Below are 21914 nucleotides of genomic sequence, written 5' to 3' on the forward strand. Positions count from 1 at the left end.
TTCAGCTCCTCTGCTTGAATACCACGGAGCATGATTGCTGGATCGTATGGTGAGAGTATATTGAGTTTTGCAAGGAATTGACAAACTATCCCCAAAGTGGCTGTACCATTCTGCATTCCTGCCATCCGTGAGCAGGAGCTCCTGTGGCTCTGCATCCTTGCCATTGCATGGTGTGGTCAGTGGATCCTGCCCATCCTAACAGATATTTGCTATGTCCTAAAAAGTCCACTCATATAGCTGGTTGAAGAAAGGAGGAATCTCATTAATAGGCTATCACTGTGGGGTGGGGACTGAAGGTTCAGCAGTCCAAGTGACAGTTGTGACAGTGAAGCAACAGACAACAGACAAATTTTCAGAGCAGAAAGAAACTCTGTGCATGTGAGTTCATGTGAGTCCACAGAGGACTGTGGGGGTAGCTCTTGGTTTTCTCAGTTGTGCAACTGAGCAGATAGAAAAGGCCACCAGTCAGGAAAAACAGAGAGGAGCAGTTTGCAGGGAGAGTGAATGAATGAATGTGTGACACATTCATTCTCAGACATATTACGACAGAGATGTCACAGGAGCTGTCTGGACAGTGAGAGGTCTTGTGCTGGAGATGCATACTTGAAAGTAGTCAGATTTTAGTAAAGTTGCCCTGGGATGGTGGTCCCTTATCCTGACCGGAGCTTTGGAAAAACACCCATGCCCAGGGTGGCAACTGATCTACAGAATCGTGTCTGTGGGCTAGACTGCCCAGGCCCAGGCATGTCTTTGAAGCTCCCGGCTGTTTCTCATAAGCCAGTTAGCATTGATAACCACAGAACGGAACGCTGAGAAACTGACACTTAGAGGTCAGGAAAGAGGAGGTGCCAACAAGAGGCTACGGAGTGGCCACGGAGAGAAGGGAGCTGAGAAGAATGCATGGTCAGGAGCCAGCATGGAGTGTGTGATAAAGCTTGCAGGGCGGTAGGCGGTTGCGGCACTGCCTCTGATCATGAACCAATGCTGGTAAGGCTTTGTCCAAAATTTCATGAGATCAAATACTTAAATCTTTTCAAGTGTTCTTGGATGGCTCAAGTAGAGAGATACAAGGAGCCTGTGGTTAGAAAGTTACTTTGTGAGTAAGGTATCAGGATAAGGAGAGTTAACCGATCTTAAGCAGTTTTCTTGGCTAAGTGTTTTCATGTACTCTCAACCCTCTGGGGATAGCTTTTCTAAGGAAACGGCAATTCTGGGTTGCACTGAGGTAGGATGCCTCCCCCTTAGCAGTGCCTACTCCCACGACACCGTGTCAGCTCTCTGGTTTATGATTCTGTGGCTAGCCACAACCCTAGGGTCCTCAGTCTTTATTCAAACAGACAGAGACACAATTCCATGCCTTACAGTGTTACGTAAGAGTTATAGCATCAGTTACTCAAAGTGATTTATATAGATTCAAAACAATCTTAATTAAAACCCTAGCAGCAGTTTTTTGTAGAAGCTGACAAGCTGATTACCAAATTGACACAGAAGTGTAAAAATTTAAGAGCCAGTGTGATCTTGGGAAACACTACTGGAGGACTTAGTCTGTTGGACATCAAGACTAATCCTAAATCAATAGGGATTGCTAGGAACTAAGTGGACAGTGTAGTGTCAATTCAAGTGTAAACAAATAGACCAGTGGACACAGGATGAGGAGTCCACATGCGAGTATGAAAGGCATGATCTCTGAGACGGCGGCTCTATAAAGCAGTGAGTAAAGAGGGCTTCCTCCATAAATGACCCCTTATTTCATGCCATACGCAAAAATAGACTCCAAGCAAATTTTACATCTAAATGTAAAAAGCAAAACAACGAAGATTATAGAAAATACCATAAGGATAAATCCTCAAGATCCTGAGGTGGGTTAATGTTCCTGAACAGGACACAAAATACATCACACTTATAGGAAAAGATTGATAAATTGGATGATAGTAGAATTAAGAATCTCTGTTTTTGAAGAGATGCCATTAAACAAGTAAATAAGCGAGTCACAGAGGGCAAAGAGATTTCCAGTAAATATAACCAACTGAAAAAAAACCCTGTCAAGAATTACAAATTCCTATAAATCAAGGGGGAATAAAAGACACACAAACCAATTTTTTAGATGAGCAAAAGACATTAACAGGGGTTTAATGAGGGAAGATATCTATTGAGTCAATGAGTATGTGAACATTGTCCAACTGCATTAGTTGTTGGGGAAATACATATGAAACTATGATGCAATATCACCTCACATTTACCAGGATGGCTCTCATTAAGGCCTGGGACAATGTGTGTTAGCAAAGATGTGGAGCAACTGGAATGTTCACGTGGTGCTGATGGGGCACAAACTGGTGCCTTTACATGGGAGAACTGCCTGCTGTTGCCTCTGCTGCAGTTGGCCTTGTAATCCCACTCCTCTCTGTGTTTCTGCTCAACACAGCTGCAGACAGAAGTTAACCAAAATCCAGACTCCCAGTGTTCACAGCAGCACTATTCATCATAGCCCATAAACCACCCACTAGTATCCAGCAAGGATAAAATATAGTTGTCCTGCATTCACACAGTTGAAAACAGGACATGCTGCTTCATACAACACAGATGAGCCCTGAAACCATCATGTTAGGCAAAAGCCACACACAGAGTACCTGTGATAGGATAGGAAGTTTGATAGGAAGGAAGGTAGCTAGGGAAGGTGGCCTTAACAGTGGAGGTCAGGGTGGTGGTTACCTGCAGGGGAGGGCAGGGACCCACAGGGGACCTGTAATGCGCCGTGTGCATGGCTGTACTAAGCGTATTCACTGTGTTGGCAATCGAGCAAACCATGTTCTTATGATCTTATGTTGTCCCGTTATGTAATGTTTTGACCTTTTAAAATGAGTTTTAAAATCTATCATCCTATTCTGGTGTCACCCCCCAGACTTCATACTAGGATAACTGTGATTGAAATGTTGGGTGTTCCTAAAGTCTTGAGTTACACATTTGTAGCCATTTTCTTAGTTCATTCTCCTACGTGGTATTTTACATGCCCTGGATTTAGATTTCATGAATTTAAATCTCAGGAGGAATCTTGTTTCCAAGCTTGTGTGAAGTGTCTTTAGCTCCCATATGGACAGGAATGATTTTGCAAGGGATTTAGATTAAGACACTTGATAAGCTGAGTTTATTATGAATCTTCACTTTGGAAAATACGGTCAATACAGACCATTTATTATTAGGATTTTCTCCAACTGAAAGTAAGTCTTCAAAATGTCAAAATTAAATGAAGGAATTATATTGGTGACATTTATTCTCATTTTTCAGTTAAATGCTTTGCAGGACCTTCATCCATTACCCAAGATAATTCTGGAATATAGGCGGGTAAGTTCCCTTGTGTGTGAGTGAGTGAGTGGGTGAGGGAGGGGAGCCATATGGCACCGCCTCTGATAAGACCAATCCGTCATCACAAAAGTAGCCCTGGCAGTGTTCTGAAGGGAACAGCACCTGTTCAAGACAGCCTGGTACCAGTGCTGCTCTGGTGCAGCCCGCTCAGCTCCATTCCAGCCACAGTCAGCCCACTCAGCAGTGGGTCATAGGGTCCCACATGGATGAAGACAAGTGAAGACAGGAAGGGGATGTGTGTACTGTCATGGGGCAGCTTTGCTGTGGGCTCAATTCTACCACCATGGAGTTCAGAAGCCTCTTTCTCGGGCCTTGTCCTACTCCCCCGCCCTGGGCCTGGTGAGGTTACCCGCAGCCTCCTGAGCATGTTCGCTGACACACTCCCTTTTGTCACTAACATGGCCCCCTCATGTCGCTGTCAGGCCCCCTTCTTCCTCAGCTGCCCACGCTTCCTCTGTTCACGTGCCTGCCATGTATCCCCTGATGTTCGTGAACCACATCCATAACTTTGGCCACCACTTGTACCATCAGTCTGTCATTCCCTAACCTGTGTCCTGCTGCTCTCCTGAGGTGTGGCAGCTGACAGGACTTGGTCATGGCACCATTCCTTCTCCTTGAACGGATGAAATGATTGGAAGAGAACTAAAGGCACCCTAGGGCACAGGGGAGGATGGAGATTCAGGACCTTCCATTTATCTCTGCAATGTTTCTGTGAAAAGAATTATCCCACAAAAGGAGGTAGGGTGCTGTCTTTCTCTGTGGGCCATTGTTATTTAATTCTGGGTGCCACACCAGGCTGTTTCAGGGCCCCCTGGAGTAATTGGAGCTGACCCATGAGCTGCACATGCCCAACACTCTGTGAAACACTGCTTTGATGTGAGTTCCTGTTCCAATGCTTAAACAAGAAAATGATTACTTCTGTCCATGTGACCTAGGTTCACAAGACCAAGTCAGCCTTTGTGGATGGATTACTAGCTTTTGTGAGAAAGGTAACTGCACTTAAACGAGGTACTGTGCTTGGGGATGTGGTTTCCATGTGGCTTCAGATACACATACAATTTACTAGAGTTTTAGTTAATGATGAAATCAAATATTCTTGAGCCGTGAGACACAATTTTGTTATTTCTCAGGTCTCTGTATAGCTTGAGTTGCCATCATGCCTTCACACCTGGAGCTGCATTTTAGGAAGCTTGTGGGGCAGCCCAGGCACTCTTAAATCTGTCCCTCCCCTCTTCTTTTGCTCACTACAGGGAGATGCTGTTCTAGTTCACACGTGAAGAGCCTGCAGTCAGGTGTGCTGTGACTGGCCCTGTCTGGGTAGCACAGCCCCCGTGGCATGTGATCCTCCTCTCCCTACACACAGTGGTTTGAAGGAACACAAAGACCTACATGTCCTGTTGCCATTTCTGCACGGTTAGGGGGAACCTCCTTGTTCGTCAGCAGGTTGCTGACACCCAGGGGCCTTTCAGGTTTCAGGGCGTAGGGCCAGCAGCTGGTGGACTTAAGCAGGAAAGCAGTGAGTGTTGAGTGCTATGTGCAGGGAGACTGAAGGGTCAGGATGTTCTTGACTTCATGTGGCATTGCCAGAGCTGAAACTGATTCTTTTTAACTGATAAAGGGCTCCATTTCCTCTATGTGGAATCAGACTGGAACTGTGACCGGAAGACTTTCAGCCAGGCATCCGGTAAGTCAGCTCTCCCTGTTAGACACCAAGTCTCTGAGTTGGTGTTTCCGTGCCTCTGAGTTGAATTTTTGCCTGTACGTGTGTTTGCCTGCACACTTTTCCATTTCTAAGAGGGGCCCCATTGCTGATAGATGTGTTTCACTCTGCTTCTCCGCTTGACTGATACTTACTTAGCACCTGCCATGTTCTGGGAATAAGACACATGCCCTCTACTGTCACAAAGCATGAGTTAGTGAGGGGTCCTTTCCATCCAGAGAGTCAAAAGTGCTGGGGATGAGGGCAAAAGCAACACCCTGTTCCCACTCCCCCTTCCTTGTCTGTAGATTTGTGCTGGACAGGAGGCTTCTGATGTCCAGAAATGTGTTGGACTGTCTGATGCTCCAATGACCTCCTCTTTTCCCTTGTTGTTGCTTCAGACTGTCTCTGATGAAAAAAACTATAAATACTCTTGAATTTATGATGCAGCTTTAATAACACTCAAAGCAATTAGCTTTTTAAATGGCGTTATAGGGCACTTAGGTGGCTCAGTCATTTAGGCATCTGCCTTTGGCTCAGGTCGTGATCCCAGGGTCCTGGGATCAAGTCCTGAGTCAAGTTCCCTGCTCCATGGGGAGTCTACTTCTCCCTCTCCCTCTGCTCCTCCCGCAACTTGTGCTCTCTTACTCTCTCTTTCAAATAAGTAAATCAAATATTTTTAAAAAATAAAAACTAAGTGGCTTCATATTTTTGAATTAAAGATGATTCACTACTAATTTTTCATTGCAGAACAGTACGTTAATACAGAAATGTAAAAAAGCAAAAACAAAAGAACCTAATAAAAATCACCTGTTATTCCACCATGCAGAATTAACTGTAGCTAACATTTTGGTGTCTATCTGTATTGACTTTTTGCTAAGTACACGTATTTATAAAATACTGTTTTTCTACCAAAATAAAACCACACTTTTATTTTATATTTTTCAATTTTATTTATGATGTCTTGATATCATACATTAATATTGACCTGAATCTATATTTAGATTTAAACATTTGAATTATTTTAAATATGCAAATTAAATATATTAATTGTTTAAATATGCACTATAAAATATAATTATACATATGAGTATACATTCATGATAAAGAAATTCAAATAGCATGGACATGTGTAAAAACAATTTGGTGTCCTTTTCCCTTAGTGACACGTCTGTCTACCCCATGGGTCCTGTCACCAGTGTGGACTGCATCCCACCAGCCTTTTTCTGGCCTTTACGTGTATGGGTACCCTGTGCATGTGGCAGGTGGTGGTATGGGGCTGGGCAGACTCATGCCCTGCAGGAGCTGCGGACTTGCTCAGGGCCCTACACATTCTAGACTTTGCACCCACCTTAGGGAGGTCTTTCTTTGGATGCCCTACTTTAGAGAGCTCTTCTGTGGTCTTTACGTGGCTCACCATGAGCAGTACTAACACTAGTTCCTCCTCTGAAAGGTGTCTGATGCACCTGTTCTCTTAGCTGCTGCTTCTCATCAAAGAGTGATTTAGAAGTTCTACTGGGAGAATGAACTTTTTATGAGGTCCTTGCTTTTGCCAATAGATGGTTGTAAGTTCAAATTTTCTGTTATATTTCCAGATTGATCTCTTGCTATGCTTTATTCTCTTCCAGGAATCTCCAGTGTTTCTGGTTTGTGGGTAGCACTCCTCCCAGATTTTTAGTGGCACTCTAGTTTTATTTATTTATTTTTTGTTATTTTAATTGAATTTTTGGAAAGAGAAGGTATAAACATAATGTGTGCATTTGGCCACCACATTCCATTGGAAGTCCACATCATCATTTTAACAGCCACTTTATACTCCATTTAATGGCTGTCCCTGGTGATAGTCATTAGATTGTCTTCAGTTGTGTTTATTTTATCCAGAGATGCCATAAACATACTTGTACATATATTTTTGGGTGCATTTTTCTAATGATTTCCATAGCATTCCTAGATACAGAATTCCTCAGTTAAGTATATGTGTATTTTCGGGCTTTACATTGGTAAATCATCCTCCAGAAAAAAAGTTCTCATCCATCAAACAACAGGTGAGACATTTGGTCTCCTACATCCTTGCCAATACAGGGAGTTTTCATTTTGGTTAAGGTTTCCTGACTTGAGTTTTTAGTTCCTAGTCCTTTGAAATATAAGTGATATTGATATGTTAGATCAAGTATTGATGTCTTATTCTTCCCTGAATTGTTTATCCACACCATTTGCCTGTGTCCCGTGTCCCTGGAGGATGTATATTTTCCTAGTGGTGTGGGAAATTTATAGAATAAAGATTTTCCCTTTGAAAAATGTTGAATTATTTTTTTCTATTTTCTTTTGCCCTTTAATTTTTAAAATATACGTTCTGTTTGCCACATTTAAAATGACTTTTTAGTGTACAAACAATGAATGGTAATTCTAAAGAATTCGAACAGATGAAAATATAAATAATAAAGTAAACGACACCTAAGTCTCTACAACCCCGCCAGCCACTGTTAACGTTTGGCAACTGTCTGCTTAGCTATCTCCTTGTGTACACAGACACACACATGTACATGGATGGGATTCCATCCTGTGTTGTGTTTGTCATAGACACTCCCTCACCACAGCCGGTCCCAGTACACTCTGTGCCTGTGGCAGGCTGTGTTAGCAACCTAACTTTTGCTCATCCATATTTCTCTCTAGACTTCTAATGGAATCTTGTACAGACTCATGTGTAGCTATACACGTACACACAGAAGCATGCAGTGACTTTGTCATTATTTATTTTGTAGAATAGAGTTTCATTTTTCTGCCTCTTGACTTTCTCCCAGCAATAGCTGGTAGAATCCCTGCAGGTCATCTGACAAAGTCCTGCTTCACTTTGGTTAGCACGCATTCTGCCATTGTGTTAGCCATTGCTCTGCTGGTGGACTTGCCCTCGAAGGATACAGCTGCAGCAAGCATCACACACATATGCCCTGGTTTATTGGTACTTATAGTTTTGTGGAATAGATTATCAGGTGTGAAATTACTAGGTCAGCTGATAGTATATTTTTACTCTTAATAGCTGTTACTAGATTGCCTTTAAGAATCTGTCAGCTCCTGACATTGTTATGAACAATGGTAGCAGTACTTTCTCCATTATCCATGGTGACTCTTCTCTGTGTCATCTGAGAAAGACATTGCTCAGCTCCAAGATTATTTAAAGATTTAGCACCTCTGTTTTCTTTTTTTAAAAGATTTTTTTATTCATGAGAGACACACAGAGAGAGGCAGAGACATAGACAGAGGGAGGAGAAGCAGGCTCCATGCAGGGAGCCCGATGCGAGACTCAATCCCAGGACCCCGGGATCATGACCTGACCTGAAGGCAGACACTCAACCGCTGAGCCACCCAGGCGTCCCTAACACCTGTTCCCTTATGGAACTTTTATGCTTTTTTTCACATGTAAAATGGAATCCAGCTGTACATTATTTAACCAGATACTATGTAAGTTACATGCTGGTGGCACAAAAATGACTAGAGTCTGAATTATATTCTTTAGTTTAAAGTGCACAAAGTACACCAGTATTTTCCAAAAATCAGATTTGGGGCACCTGGCTGGCTTAGTCAGTGGAGCATGTGACTCTTGATCTTGGGGTCATGAGTTCGAGCCCCACATCGGGTATAAAAATTACTTAAAAATCAAATCTTGGGGCACGTGGATGGCTCAGTGGTTGAGCATTTGCCTTTCGCTCAGGTCATGATCTCCGGGTCCTGGGATCACATCTTGCATTAGGCCCCCCTTGGGGAGCCTGTTTCTCCCTCTACCTATGTCTCTGCCTCTCTCTGTATGTCTCTCATGAATAAATAAATAAAAATCTTTAAAAAATAAAATCATAGCTAATTTCGACATTTCCAGAAAGCTAATTTCTCACACACAAACCCTCCTACAAGTAAGTCATTGTTAGCAACTGACTGCTGAAGCACGTTACCACCCACTTTTGTGTTCTTTTTCATATTATTTCTGATAATAGCAAAATGTAAAATATTTTTGTCTTCGGTTGATCCCATGTTTTGACATTTTAATTAACTGTTAACAGGTTATGGTTTATTCAAGAACTGTTTGAGAATAGTTGATTTAATTGATTCAACTCTAGTCTCAGTAATATATATGATAAATATATTAGAGCATTTTAATAATAGTAGTTTTAAAGTCTTTGTCAGATAATCCCAACATCTGCATCATCTCGTCATTGATGTGTTTTCGTTGTCTTCCCACATGATTTGAGATTTTCCTGCTTCTTCATGTCCAGTAATTTGGGGTTGTATCCCAGATATTTTGAATATTGTATTATGAATCTCAGTCTTGTTTAAAAATCTCATTAAAATGTTGTGATTTTTTATTTAGTGGGTGTTTAACCTGGTTAGGTTCAGGTTGCAAGTTGTGACCTGTTCTCCATGAGCTGTGATTTCAGTGTATGTTCAGTTTTAAAGACCTTTGCAGTGCTATTCAGATATTCCCCAAAATGGCCACACAGTGATCAGTCGGGATTGAGCCATGGTTTATCTATTGATGCAGTTCTCAGAGTCTTTGGTATACTGTTTAAGATGATATCTGCACGTGTGCAGCTTGAGGCTGACCCCAGTGGTTTATAAATAATGCTGTGGTATCCTTTTCCCAACCTCCTCCTTTGCCATGGTCTTCCTAGTTGATTTCTAGTTCTATGGCACTGTCTTCTTTTTGGGTTCCTAGCCAGAAATTGGAAGCTTTTGTAATCTTATTCTGCCGTGCACCTCATGCTACTGGCCTCATGTCTAGGACCAAGAGTAGGAAATGCTGAATTCACTGCCTGTTGGGTAGGATCAATTGCTGGTCTGCTTCCCCAGTCTGCCTGCTGCTATTAGTTTACCACATTTTCAAATTGCTGCCGTATGCATCCTGTCCAAGCTTTACATCTGTGTTCAGTAGCATGTACTTCCAGTATCTTACCAGGAATAGAACTTCACAAAAAAAAAAAAAAAAAGGAATAGAACTTCATCCTTTAACAGCTTTGCTTAGGTATAATTGGCATACAACAAACTTCACATATTATGAACAATTTGATAAGTTTTGAATATGTATATGACCATGAAACCATCATCACAATCAAGACAATGAACATATCCGTGACTCCCAACAGTATCCTTGCGTGTCCTTTTATGATTTCTCCTCTCCCCCACACCACAACCTTCACCCATGTCCTCAGGCAACTACTGGCTTGCTTGTCTCTACAGATTACTTTGCATTTTCTGGAAATTTACATAAATGGAATAACCTGGTCTATATTCTTTTTTTTTTTTTTTTTTTTTGGTCTGGTGGTTTCTTTCACTCAGCATTATTTTGAAATCCAGCCATGTTGTTCTGTATTTCAATAGGTCATTCCTTTTTATTGCTGAGTAGTATTTCATTGAATCTGTGTACCACAGTTTGTTTATAAATTCACCTATTGATCAATATTTGAGCTGTTTCCACTTTTAAGAGCTTATCTAGCTTGGGATATTACTATGCACAGTCATGTACAGCCTTGTATGGACATACAGTTTATTTTCTCTTGGAGAAGCGAAATGCCTAAGTCATATGGTAGATGTATGTTTCACTTTTTACGAAACTGCCAGGCAGTTTTCTAAAGTAGTTGCACCATTTGCCATTCCCACCAGCCATATAAGAGTTCTGTTTTCTTCACTTTACATCCTTCCTAGCACTCACTATGGTCAGTCTGTTTAATTCTAATAGACGTAGTAGTATGTCATTGTGTTTTTAATTGTCTTGCCCTAAAGACTCATAATGTTAATCATTTTCCCATGTGCTTATCTGGCATTAATTTTTTTTAGGTAAGCTTCACACCCAACGTGAAGCCCAATGTGAAGCTTGAACTCATGGCCCTAAGATCAAGTCCTGACCAAAATCAGGAGTTGGATGCTTAACCAACTGAGCCACCCAGGTGCCCCATGGCATTCGTTTCTCTTGTTCAAGAAGCATCAAATCAAATCTTCTGCATGTTTTTTAGGGATTGTTCATTTTCTTATGATTAAGTTTAAGGGTTCTTTATATATTCTAGATACAAGTCCATTCTCAGATATATGCGCTTTTTTTTCATCCTGTGGTTTGTCTTTTCATTCTTTGAACACTGTCTTTGAAGAGCAGAAGTTTTAAATTTTAACAAACCCTGATTTTTCAATGTATTCTTATCTGGATCATGTCTTTGGTGTTGCATCTCAGAAATCTTTGCCTAAAGACCAAGATCACAAAGACTTTTATCCTGTTTTCTTCTAGAAGTTTTCATTTCTGGTTTTATATTTAGGTCTATGACTCATTTTGAATTGGCTTTGCATTTCTTATAGTGTAGGTCAACTGTTGATGAATTCTTTCAACTTTTGTAGGTCTGAACATGTCTTTATTTCAGTATTATTTTTGAAAGTTTTTGTATGTGTGTAAATTCTCAGTTGTTTCTTCTTCCAGTGCTTTGAAGATGTTCCTTTATTTTCTTCTCACATTGTTTCTGATGATAAATGTACTGTCCTCATTGTTGCTCTACACAAAATGTATCGTCTTGGGGCATCTGGGTGGCTCAGTGGTTGAGCATCTGCCTTCAGCCCAGGGCGTGATCCTGGAATCCCAGGATCAGGCTCCCTGCATGGAAGCTGCTTCTCTCTCTGTGTCTCTCTCATGAATAAATAAAATCTTTAAAATCAATCAATCTATCTATCTATCTATCTTGTGGTTTTTACACTTTTTATCTTAATCACTAGTTTTGAGAATTTTTAAAAAGATTATTTATTTATTTATTGGAAAGAGAGAAAAAGAGCATGAGTGGGGAGTGAAGGGGGGCAAAGGGAGAGGGGAAGTGGGAGAGGGAGAGGGAAGCAGACTCTGCTTTGAGTAGGGATCCCAACTCAGGACTCAATCCTAGGATCATAAGATGATGACCTGAGCCAAAGCAGACACTTAACCAGTTGAGCCACCCAGGTGCCCCTAGTTTTGAGAAATTTGATTGTGGTGTACCTTGGTATAATTGTTTCATGTTTCTCTGGGGTTCATCAAGTTTCTTGAATCTGTGGATTTATATGTTTTTTAATCAAATTGGAATACTATTAGATTATTATAAAGTACTCATATACTTTTTATGTTCCTCCTTCTCTTCTTTTTTGGGAATTCCACTTGCAATTACCTTAGGTCACTTGAATTTGCCCCACAGCTCACTGAAACTCATTTTTCTTCTTCTCCTTGAATTTTTTTTCCTTTTAAATTTGAATAGTTTCTATTACTATGTCGTGTAATTCACTAATCTTTTCTTTTGTCATGTCAAATGTATTGTTAATCCTAATGAGTATTTTTTTTCTAATGAGTATATTTTTATATTAAATATTATAGCTTTCATTTCCAGAAATACAGTTTGGATATTTTTTATATGCCATCCATGTCTCTACTTAACTTTTTCAACATATTGGATATACATATAATAATTTTTTAATGTCTTTGTCTGTAATTTCAATATCTGTATCCATTAAAGGTTAGTTTCAGTAGATGAGTATTCTCATTATGAGTTCATTTTTTCTACTTTTTTGTATGCCTGGTAATCTTTGCTTCAATGCCAGACAGTGTAGATTTTACCTTGTCAGGTGATAGGCCTTTTTGCATTCTTATAAATATTCCTGAGCTTTATTGTGGACAAGTTACTTGGAAACAGTTGATCCTTTCTGGTCTTCCTTTATGTTTTATTAGACAGGTTTAGTAGCTAATTATTCCCCACTCCTGAGAAAGGACATTCCTGAGTATCCTACCTATTTTCCCATAAATTATGAATTTTCTCAAAATGGCTTCTGGGGGCAGGACCTATTCCTGAATGTTGTGTACTGTGTTCTGCTCCCTCTGGATGACTTTTTCCAGACTTTAATAGTTTCCTCACATACACGCAGGGATCAGTACTCTGCTGAATATTCAGCTCTCTGCTAGGCTCAAGGAAGGGATGATTTTATGAATTGTGTTTCTTACCTTCCTTGTTAGGCGGGAGCACTTTCTTTTCAACTGTGTATATCCTGAGTGGAAGTAGAAGCCCCCATCTGATAATTTTCATCCACCTCAAATCCTCATTCTTTTGTTCTCTTAGCATTGAGCAATTCATTGACCAGTATTTGCTTTTTATTTTTTTAAGATTTTATTTATTTATTCATGAGACACACAGAGAAAGAAGCAGACACATAGGCAGAGGGAGAAGAAGGCTCCCTGGAGGGAACCTGATGTGGGACTCGATCCCAGGACCTAGGGATCATGACCTGAGCCAAAGGCAGACACTCAACCGCTGAGCCAACCCAGGCATCCCAGTATTTGCTTTTCAAAACCTCAGTCTAGTGTTCTAAACATTCCCTGTACTTGTCATGATGGTCACTACATGGTGTTTTAACTGCCTGTTGACTTCTCTTTACCCTACTAGATTGTATGTTCCATGAGAACAAGGACTTTTTCTGCCTCTTTTGTTGGCTTACCCCCCGGGGCCTGGCTCTGCACCTGGAACCTACCTGCTAAGTACCAAGTACTTACTGAATGATCCACATTTGAGTTGCCTTCCACTGTCTCAGAGTCACATGGTTTGGGATCATCATCAGGATTGCAGTGTATTAACAGTGTAGGCCCAGTCTCTTCCCTGTGCTGGATGGTTGTGTTCTCCACCCTAGCTGGGAGTTAGTCAGGAGGCACTTTATCCGTCTTCATTTTCTTCCCATAACTCAGACACTTCAGAGTTCATGCTGGTCAACCCTTGTTTTGTGCGTCTCTCTTGGACCTGTCACATTTTGATGAAGGCCTGCTCCTGGGCAGGTGCTGAGGACCTCTATTCTCGTTGCACTTGCCAGGAGCCACATTCCTACCATTTCTTCGTCTTCTAATACCTCCTGGCCAGTCATGGCTCCAGATGCCCCTCCTAATGTTTCTGCATGGACAAGCTAGTTTTTGTTTTTTCTCTAAGATTCTATTTATTTATTTGAGAGAGAAAGAACAAGGGGTGGGGAAGGACAGAAGGAGAGAGAGAGAGAGAGAGAGAGAGAGAGAGAGAAACAGACTCCCGGCTGAGCAGGGAGCTGATGATTTGGAGCTCAATCTTAGGATCCTGTGATAATGACCTGAGCTGAAGGCAGACATTTATCCCACTGAGCCACCTAGGCACCTCATAGCTTACTGTTTTCATTCAATATTACATTTGTGAGATTTATCCACATTGGATAAAGTAGCACTAGTCCATTTATCTTGGCTACTATATAGTATTTCATTATATTAAATGTACTAGAAATATCTAGTTTTTCACTATTAGAAACAATACTATAAGAAAAACAATAATGCTGCAATGTATATTCTTGAATTCATTCACTCAGGTCACCCTGGTTGCCTGGCCACAGGGTGTTCTGGGTACCACTCTCCTGTTCTGGGTATCACCAAGCACTCTTCAGGGGGTGGATGAGCACATACCTTGTCTGCAGCATGGGAGAGAGCTTGGTGCTCTACAGGGTCCTCTGCTCTTGGTATTTCTACACGTTTTATTCTTTGCTACTTGGATGCCTGTGAATTAATATTTATTGTGGCTTAAGATTTGGCTTTCTTTTCTGTTTCTTTAGTGACTTGCCTGTTTATCTCTTTTGCCCATTTTCAATTTAGTGGTTTGTCTTTTCTTATTAATTTATAGTATTTCTTTATATATTATGGATACTGGTCTTTCATTGACTTACATAAATGTCTTCTCTCAGTCTGTGTTTGATATTTTTATATTGTATTTGATGAAGTTGACTCACAGGTGTTTTCTGTGTTAGTATCAACTTTGTACACTTTATGGCTTGTATGCTTTGTGTCTTGTTTAATGAAACTTTTTCTTTTAACTTGGAGATCTTCTTGATAGTCTAATTCTCTTTCAATAGTTTTAGAGTTTTCCTTTTTACATTCAGTCTGCAGTCCCCCTGGAATTTGCATTTACACTGGTGTAAGGAAGATATCTGATTACTTTTCCATCTGAATAACTGCTTGTTATAACTATTGTTATGGTAAGCTGTTGGGATGACTTACAGTAATTTGTAAGCCTCTGTCCTACATGAATTTTGATAGATGCTGGGTCTGTTTCTAGGCTCTCAGTTCTGTGCCCTTGGTCCATTTGTCTAGTCTCATATGATCTTAATTTAAGATAGTTTCATTAGAAATGTCCATTCCCAGACTATCCTCAACTTAACCTATAATATCACTTATTCCCTTGCTGTAGTGTTTACCTTCCTTCTACTATATGCTCTTTGAGTTGCCTCAGCATTTTATCCCAGAAGTGAGCTAGCTCGGTGTCTACCATATGATGGGTGGTCACTTAAATGTTTTTGAAATAATGAATAAAATTGAGCACTTAAATCTTAGTTATTGAGTCCTAAATACAGCTAATGTATTATTGGGGGGAAAACATTTTAGATAAAATATATAGCATTAGGTAAATAAATTTCCTCCAATAGTTGATATATTATGTATTCATTATATTAATATTGATTTTATTTGATAAACTAGTAATTTTCATAATACTGTAGAATCTCGATGAATATAATAAATGAATTTTTCTAGTCAAGAGAGTCTTAATATTTTTAACAGTGAGGCTATATCTTATAGATCTTCTTTTATAATTTTGAGAAAAATTATTTTTTTCCAAAAGAATATATTTAAAATATCTGATATTTTGAAAAAAGATATTAAGTTCCCTGTGGGCAACTTATCACCATCTGAAGCTCTTAGGTATGAGTGGCAATTCAATTTTTTTTTCTTATAGATCGTATCTATTTACTTATTTTAGAGAGAGAGAGCTGGAGCACATGTGCCTGCAAGGTGTGTGGGGGGTCAGGCAGAAGGGGAGGGAGAGGGATAGGCAGAATCCATGCTAAGTGCTGACGTGGCAGGAGAGGCTGACGTGGGGCTGAGGGCAGGCCCAACCCCAGGATCCCTAGACCATGACCCCGAGATTAGGACCTAAGTGGAAACCAAGAGTCAGACACCCAACCAGCTGAGCCACCTGGGTGCCCCACAGTGGCAATTCAATTTTGAAGGACATCTGGATTGTTTCCAGTTTTGGGCTATTATAAGTAAAGCTGCTATAAACAATGTACAGATTTTTGTGTCTCTGGGATAAGTGCTAAGAATGCAATCGCTGGATCATATTTTTGTACATATGTACCAAATTCTATGTGTTAATATATTTTTTATTGAGATGAAACTGGTGTATAACATTATATTAATTTCAGATGCATAGAATAATAATTCAGTTTTTGTATGCACTACAAATTGATCACCACAGTAAGTCTAATTACCTTCTGTCACCAGGTGGTTGAACCCCTTAACCCATTTCATCCACTCCCCAATCCCCTCCATCTCTGATAATCATCAACCTGTTCTCTGTATCTATGAGTTTTATTTTGTTTTGTTTGTTTTGTTTTAGATTTGTTTAAATTACATATATAAGTGAAATCATACAGTGTTTGTCTGACTTATTTCATTTAACATAATATGCTCAAGGTCCATCCATGTTGTCACAAATGATAAGATCTCCTTATTTTTATGGCTGAGAAACATTCCATTATATATACATCACATTTTCTAAATCCATTCATCCATCAGTGGACACTTGGGTTGCTTCCATATCTTAGCTATTGTGAATAATGCTGCTATAAACATAGGGATGAATGTGTCTTTTCAAATCCATCTTTTTGTTTTGTTCAGGCAAATACCCAGTAGTAGAATTACTGGATTATGTGGTGGTTCTACTTACATTTTTTGAGGAGTCTCCATCCTGTTTCTACAGTGACTGTACCAATTTATATTCCCACCAACAGGGCACAGGGCTCCCTTTTCTTTGCATTCTTGCCAAACACTTGTTGTTTCTTGTCTTTTTGATAATAAAGCCATCCTAACAGGTATTAGATAATATTTCTTCGTGTTTTTGATTTGCAGTTCCCTGATAATGTTGAGCATTGAGCATCTTTTCATGTGCCTGTTGAACATCTGTGTGTCTTCTTTGGAAAAATGTCTATTCTGGTACTCTGCTCATTTTTTATTTATTTATTTATTTTTCTTTGCTCATTTTTTAACCAGATTGTTTGTTTTTTTGCTATTGAGTTGTTTGAATTCTTTTATATTTTGATAACAACTCCCTATAGGACATATGGCTTACAGTTTTTTTCCCCATCCAGTAGGTTGCCTTTTTTTTTTTTTTTTTTAACCTGTGCAGAAGCATTTTTCGTTTGATATACTCCCACTTGTTTATTTTTACTTTTGGAGTCAGATCAATGCTAAGACTGATGTCAAGAAGCTTACCACCTATGTTTTCTTTGAGGAGTTTTATGGTTTTGAGTCTTATATTCAAGTCTAATCCATTTTGTGTTCATTTTTCTTTTTTGCATGGTGTACAGTAGTGGTCTAGATTCATTCTTTTGCCTGTATCTGTCCAGTTTCCTCAGCACCATTTATCAAAGAGATAGTATTCTCCTCATTGGATATTCTTGCCTCCTTTGTTACAAATTAATTGACCATAAAATCATGAGTTTTATTTCTGGGCTGTTTGGTTCTCTTAGTCTATGTGACTATTTTAATGCCAATATGTACTAATATTTTTAAGGGATTTTTATGTATATACTAATGAGAAGTATAGATCTGTTTTTATCTGGTTTGGATATGAGAATAATACTAGTTTCATGAAATAGGAAATGTTCCTTTCTCTTGCATTCTCTGGAAGATATTGTGTGGAATTTGTGTTTATTCTTCTTTAAAGAGGGGTGCTTGGCTGGCTCAGTCCATAGAGCATATGTCTCTTGATCTCAGGGTTGTAAGTTTGAGCCCCATGTTGGGTGTAGAGATTACTTAAAAATAAAACATTTTTTAAAATTCTTCTTTAAATATTTGATAGAATTTGCTAATAAAATTTTCTGGGCCTAGAGGTTTCTTTTTGGAGAGTTTAAAAATTATGTGTCCAATTTTTCCAATATTTGTAAGGTTATTCATATTATCTTATTTCTTATTGGGTAAATTTTGATTGGTTGTATTTTTTTAAAAATTGGTCCATTTCGTCTGATTTGTGAAATTGATATGTGTTTAGTTGTTTGTAGAATTCCCTTATCCTTTTGATGTCTGCAGGATCTGTAGTGATGTCACCTATTTCATTCCTGATATTATTAATTTGTGTCTTTTTTTTTGTCTCTTTTTTTGTCAGTCTAAATAGAGTTTTATCAATGTTACTGATCTTTCTCATGAACCAACTATTTGTTTCAGTTTTCAATGTTATTGATCTCTGTTCTTTATTCTTTCCTTTCTTCTGCTTGATTTGGGTATTTTAAAAATATTTTATTTATTCATGAGAGACACACAGAGAGAGAGAGAGAGAGGCAGAGATATCTAGAGAGAGGAGCAAGCTCCCTGTGGGGAGCCTGATTTGGAACTTGATCCCAGGGACCTCAGGATCATGACCTGAGCCAAAGGCAAATGCTCAACCACTGAACTACCCAGATGTCCCTTGATTTGGGTTTATTTTGCTTTACTTTTGCTAGATTCTCAAGGTGCAATTTTAGATTATTGCTTTAAGACTTTTCCTTTTTCTCCATGTATGCATTTTTCATGCTACCGAATTTCCCTCTCCCCCACTGTTCTAACTATATCCTACAAATTTTGATATGCTATATATTTTGTCAAAGAAAAATTACACCAAAGTTGAGCAGGCAAGGAAGAGCTTATTCAAGATTATTGTGGGATCCCTGTGTGGCGCAGCGGTTCGGCGCCTGCCTTTGGCCCAGGGCGCGATCCTGGAGACCCAGGATCGAATCCCACGTCGGGCTCCCGGTGCATGGAGTCTGCTTCTCCCTCTGCCTATGTCTCTGCCTCTCTCTCTCTCTCTCTCTCTCTCTCTCTCTGTGACTATCATAAATAAAAAATAAATAAATAAAATAAAATAAAATAAAATAAAAGATTATTGCAATAGGGGAAAGAGATTGAACTCAACTCCAAATATGGCAAGGGCACCTGGGGATTTACAGCCAATGGGGAGGCAGACATAATCGGTGAGTAGAAAATTACTAAGAGGAACTTGGCCAGGTATGAAAAGTGGGAGGATTCATGCTAAATTACTTACTAAACTCAGTGGTGTTTTTCTGCAGTATTTGACTGGAGTAGTATGGATACTGTCCAAAGGTTTTCTCTCTTGCTGGGCTGTCCCCTTCTTGTCCTTTGGCTAGAGAGAACAGTCTCCTTCCCTCCCATCCCACCTTGAGAAGGAGGAGCATAAATGGAGGGTCAGCACTGGCTGAATGATTTTCCGAAAGTTTCTACACCAGGTGATTAAGTTACTACTTTCCAAGTATTCATTTAAATATGTCCAGTGGCAAACAACAGAAAATCAAACCCAAACTGATCTATCAGGGTATTTCTCAGCTTACCTGACTTAGAAGTCCAAGGAAGGGCTAGCTTCAGGCAAGGTTTGATCTGGCAGCCTAAGTTATACAAGCAGGTCCAGCTTCTGTCCCCCATTTCCCAACTTCTTTTCCTCAGCATCCCAGCAGGTCTTGGCAATACCTGCTTAGTTTCTCCCTTGTGGGGATGAACACATCTCTCTATGTAGCTTCCATGAAAGGAGGAGGAAGCATCTTTCACAGATGCCCACAGCAAGCATCTCCTTGCATCTCTCTGGGATAGCCCAAGCCATCTTTAAACTAGTCACTCTGGCCACAAGATGGCCTCTGCTGGTTGGCTTAAAGGTGAGGGCCCTTAATGAAAATCTGAGTGTCATTTTCTTTCTTTCTTTCTTTCTTTCTTTCTTTCTTTCTTTCTTTCTTTCTTTCTTTTTTTTTTAAGGTTATTTATTTATTTATTTATTTATTTATTTATTTATTTGAGAAAGAGTGAGAGCAAGAGAGAGACCAGCAGGGAGAGGGAGAAGCAGACTCCCCACAGAACAGGGACCGCTGATGCAGGGCTCAATCCCAAGACCCTGAGATCAGGACCTGAACTGAAGGCAGATGCTTAACTGACCGAGCCACCCAGGCGTCCCTAAGTGTCATTTTCTGAGGAAGAAGGATAAGAATACTCGGGGCCCAAATAGCCAGTATCTCCGCACATGACAGGATTGTTTTTTTTTTTTCTAGCTATCTGCAGAAATAAGAATTACAAATTTTAAACCCACTGAATGAGATAAGTTTATTTTAACCAATATTCTTCTGAATACACTAAAAAAACAAGTAAGGGCTATTTATTACTTATCTTTTTCTTCTAACAGGAAATAGTCTGTTCTGTTCTAGTGTGCCATCCATTCTTAGGTAGTTACTTGGTAAAGATTCTTAGGAACTTTGCCTTTGGGTTCAGGTGGCACTGCCCAGTGAAGAGTCTTATTTTCCAGATACAATTAAGCCCTATTTCATCATTACCTATATAAATATTAAAGTAGCTAATTTGAAATAATTCTACTCAGTTACATTGTTGGCATGTGATTTTTCTGCTTACCTGCTGAATATCTCCCACATGATATCATTTAACTATCAAACTATTTATTATCAAGATTTTCATAAGTTGTGTAATTATTGCTAACTCTGCACCACTATTTGAAACCCAAATGAGATTTTTTATCTTTATACTTTGTTATTTTAGGAATTAAATATTTTCTAATTTCTATTTAGAATAAAAGGAACAGTCCCTCATTCTCCGTGGATCACTTCACAGTGGGAAGGGAGTATTCTGGTACTTTCCATTCACCTCCTTTTTTTTGGAACATCTGTGATTAGTTTACTAAGAGTGGGCACCACTGTGTGCAATGAACACCAGTATTTTTTATCCTATTCAGTTTTGTCCTTTAAAGCACTTGGAGACCTCCTAAGGAATCATGACCCAAAGCTAAATGGGCCATGAGGGTCAGACAGTGGGCAGAGAGAGGCACCTGCTCTCTGGAGTCACGCTGCCCTGGGATAGGCCCTCAGCCCTGATCTCTGGCACCCTGTTTGCTCTGCTAGGCATCTCCACTCTGTCCATGCTGCTTGATTTACTTTGCCCTTCCTCTGGCTCCATGTGGTCCTCCCATGTCTAACTCCCTCTCCTCTCTCTTGGGTCGGGCACCCTGAGGGCTTATTCCCCTTCCTTTCTCCCTGTGGCCTGGATGCTTTTCCTCCCTCCTCTGAGCCCATTGTACACGGTTCTCCTTCCCCAGCAGCTGCAGCCTCTGCTCCCACTTATGTGCTCATAACACTCAAATTTCTCTCTCCATTCAGCTTTCCTTCAGGCCTCTCAAAAAAGGGGGGGTGGGTGGGAGGGTGCCAGGTTGGCTCAGTTGGTTGAGTGTTCAACTCTTGGTTTCAGCTCAGGTTATGATCTTAGGTGGTGAGATTAAGTCTCTCATCAGGCTCTGTGCTCAGCAGGGAGTCTGCTTGAGTTTCTCTCACCTTCTCCCTCTGCCCACCCCCTCTGCTCTCTCTCTCCCTCTCTCTCTCTAAAGTAAATAAATAAATCTTTAAAAAAAATCCACAGTGATTTCATCCTTTTATGCCAAATCTGCCTCCATTCCCCTGGTCACTCAGGTGGGAGCCCTGCTTTTCTAGCCCATCATCAGGTCCTGTTGAGTGTGCCTCCTGAGCATTGCCCTTCACTATACTTCTCATCCCACCCACTTCAGCTATCCTTCCCTGCTCTTCCACTCTTCTGCCCAGCAGCAGAGAGCCTCACAGGCTGGTCACATTTTCCACTCCTTACCTCATGTCCAGGGCTCCTAGTGTTCTGACCCCTGACTCCCTCTCCAGCCCATTTCTTCCTGCTGCCCACTCATTTATTCATTTATTCATTCAACAGATGTTTATTGAGCATCTAAGTGCCAGGCTATTCATGATGCTTATG

At 40.1% G+C, this 21914-nt stretch overlaps 1 protein-coding gene across 4 annotated transcripts in view; it reads left to right on the forward strand.

Moving 5' to 3' along the window:
• The window catches only part of POLN (DNA polymerase nu), a 155680-nt gene that overhangs the window by 61604 nt on the left and 72162 nt on the right, over positions 1 to 21914 (forward strand). For 3 of the 4 annotated variants that reach the window (XM_072804171.1, XM_072804196.1, XM_072804188.1), the window contains 3 exons: positions 3283 to 3339; positions 4296 to 4349; positions 4979 to 5044. In XM_072804171.1, the coding sequence (XP_072660272.1) occupies positions 3283 to 3339; positions 4296 to 4349; positions 4979 to 5044 (177 nt within the window). The remainder of the gene's footprint in view (positions 1 to 3282; positions 3340 to 4295; positions 4350 to 4978; positions 5045 to 21914) is intronic. The other variant, XM_072804178.1, reaches the window with a different exon arrangement.

Source organism: Canis lupus, chromosome 2 (assembly GCF_048164855.1).
Source record: "Canis lupus baileyi chromosome 2, mCanLup2.hap1, whole genome shotgun sequence".
NCBI classification, from domain to species: Eukaryota; Metazoa; Chordata; class Mammalia; order Carnivora; family Canidae; genus Canis; species Canis lupus.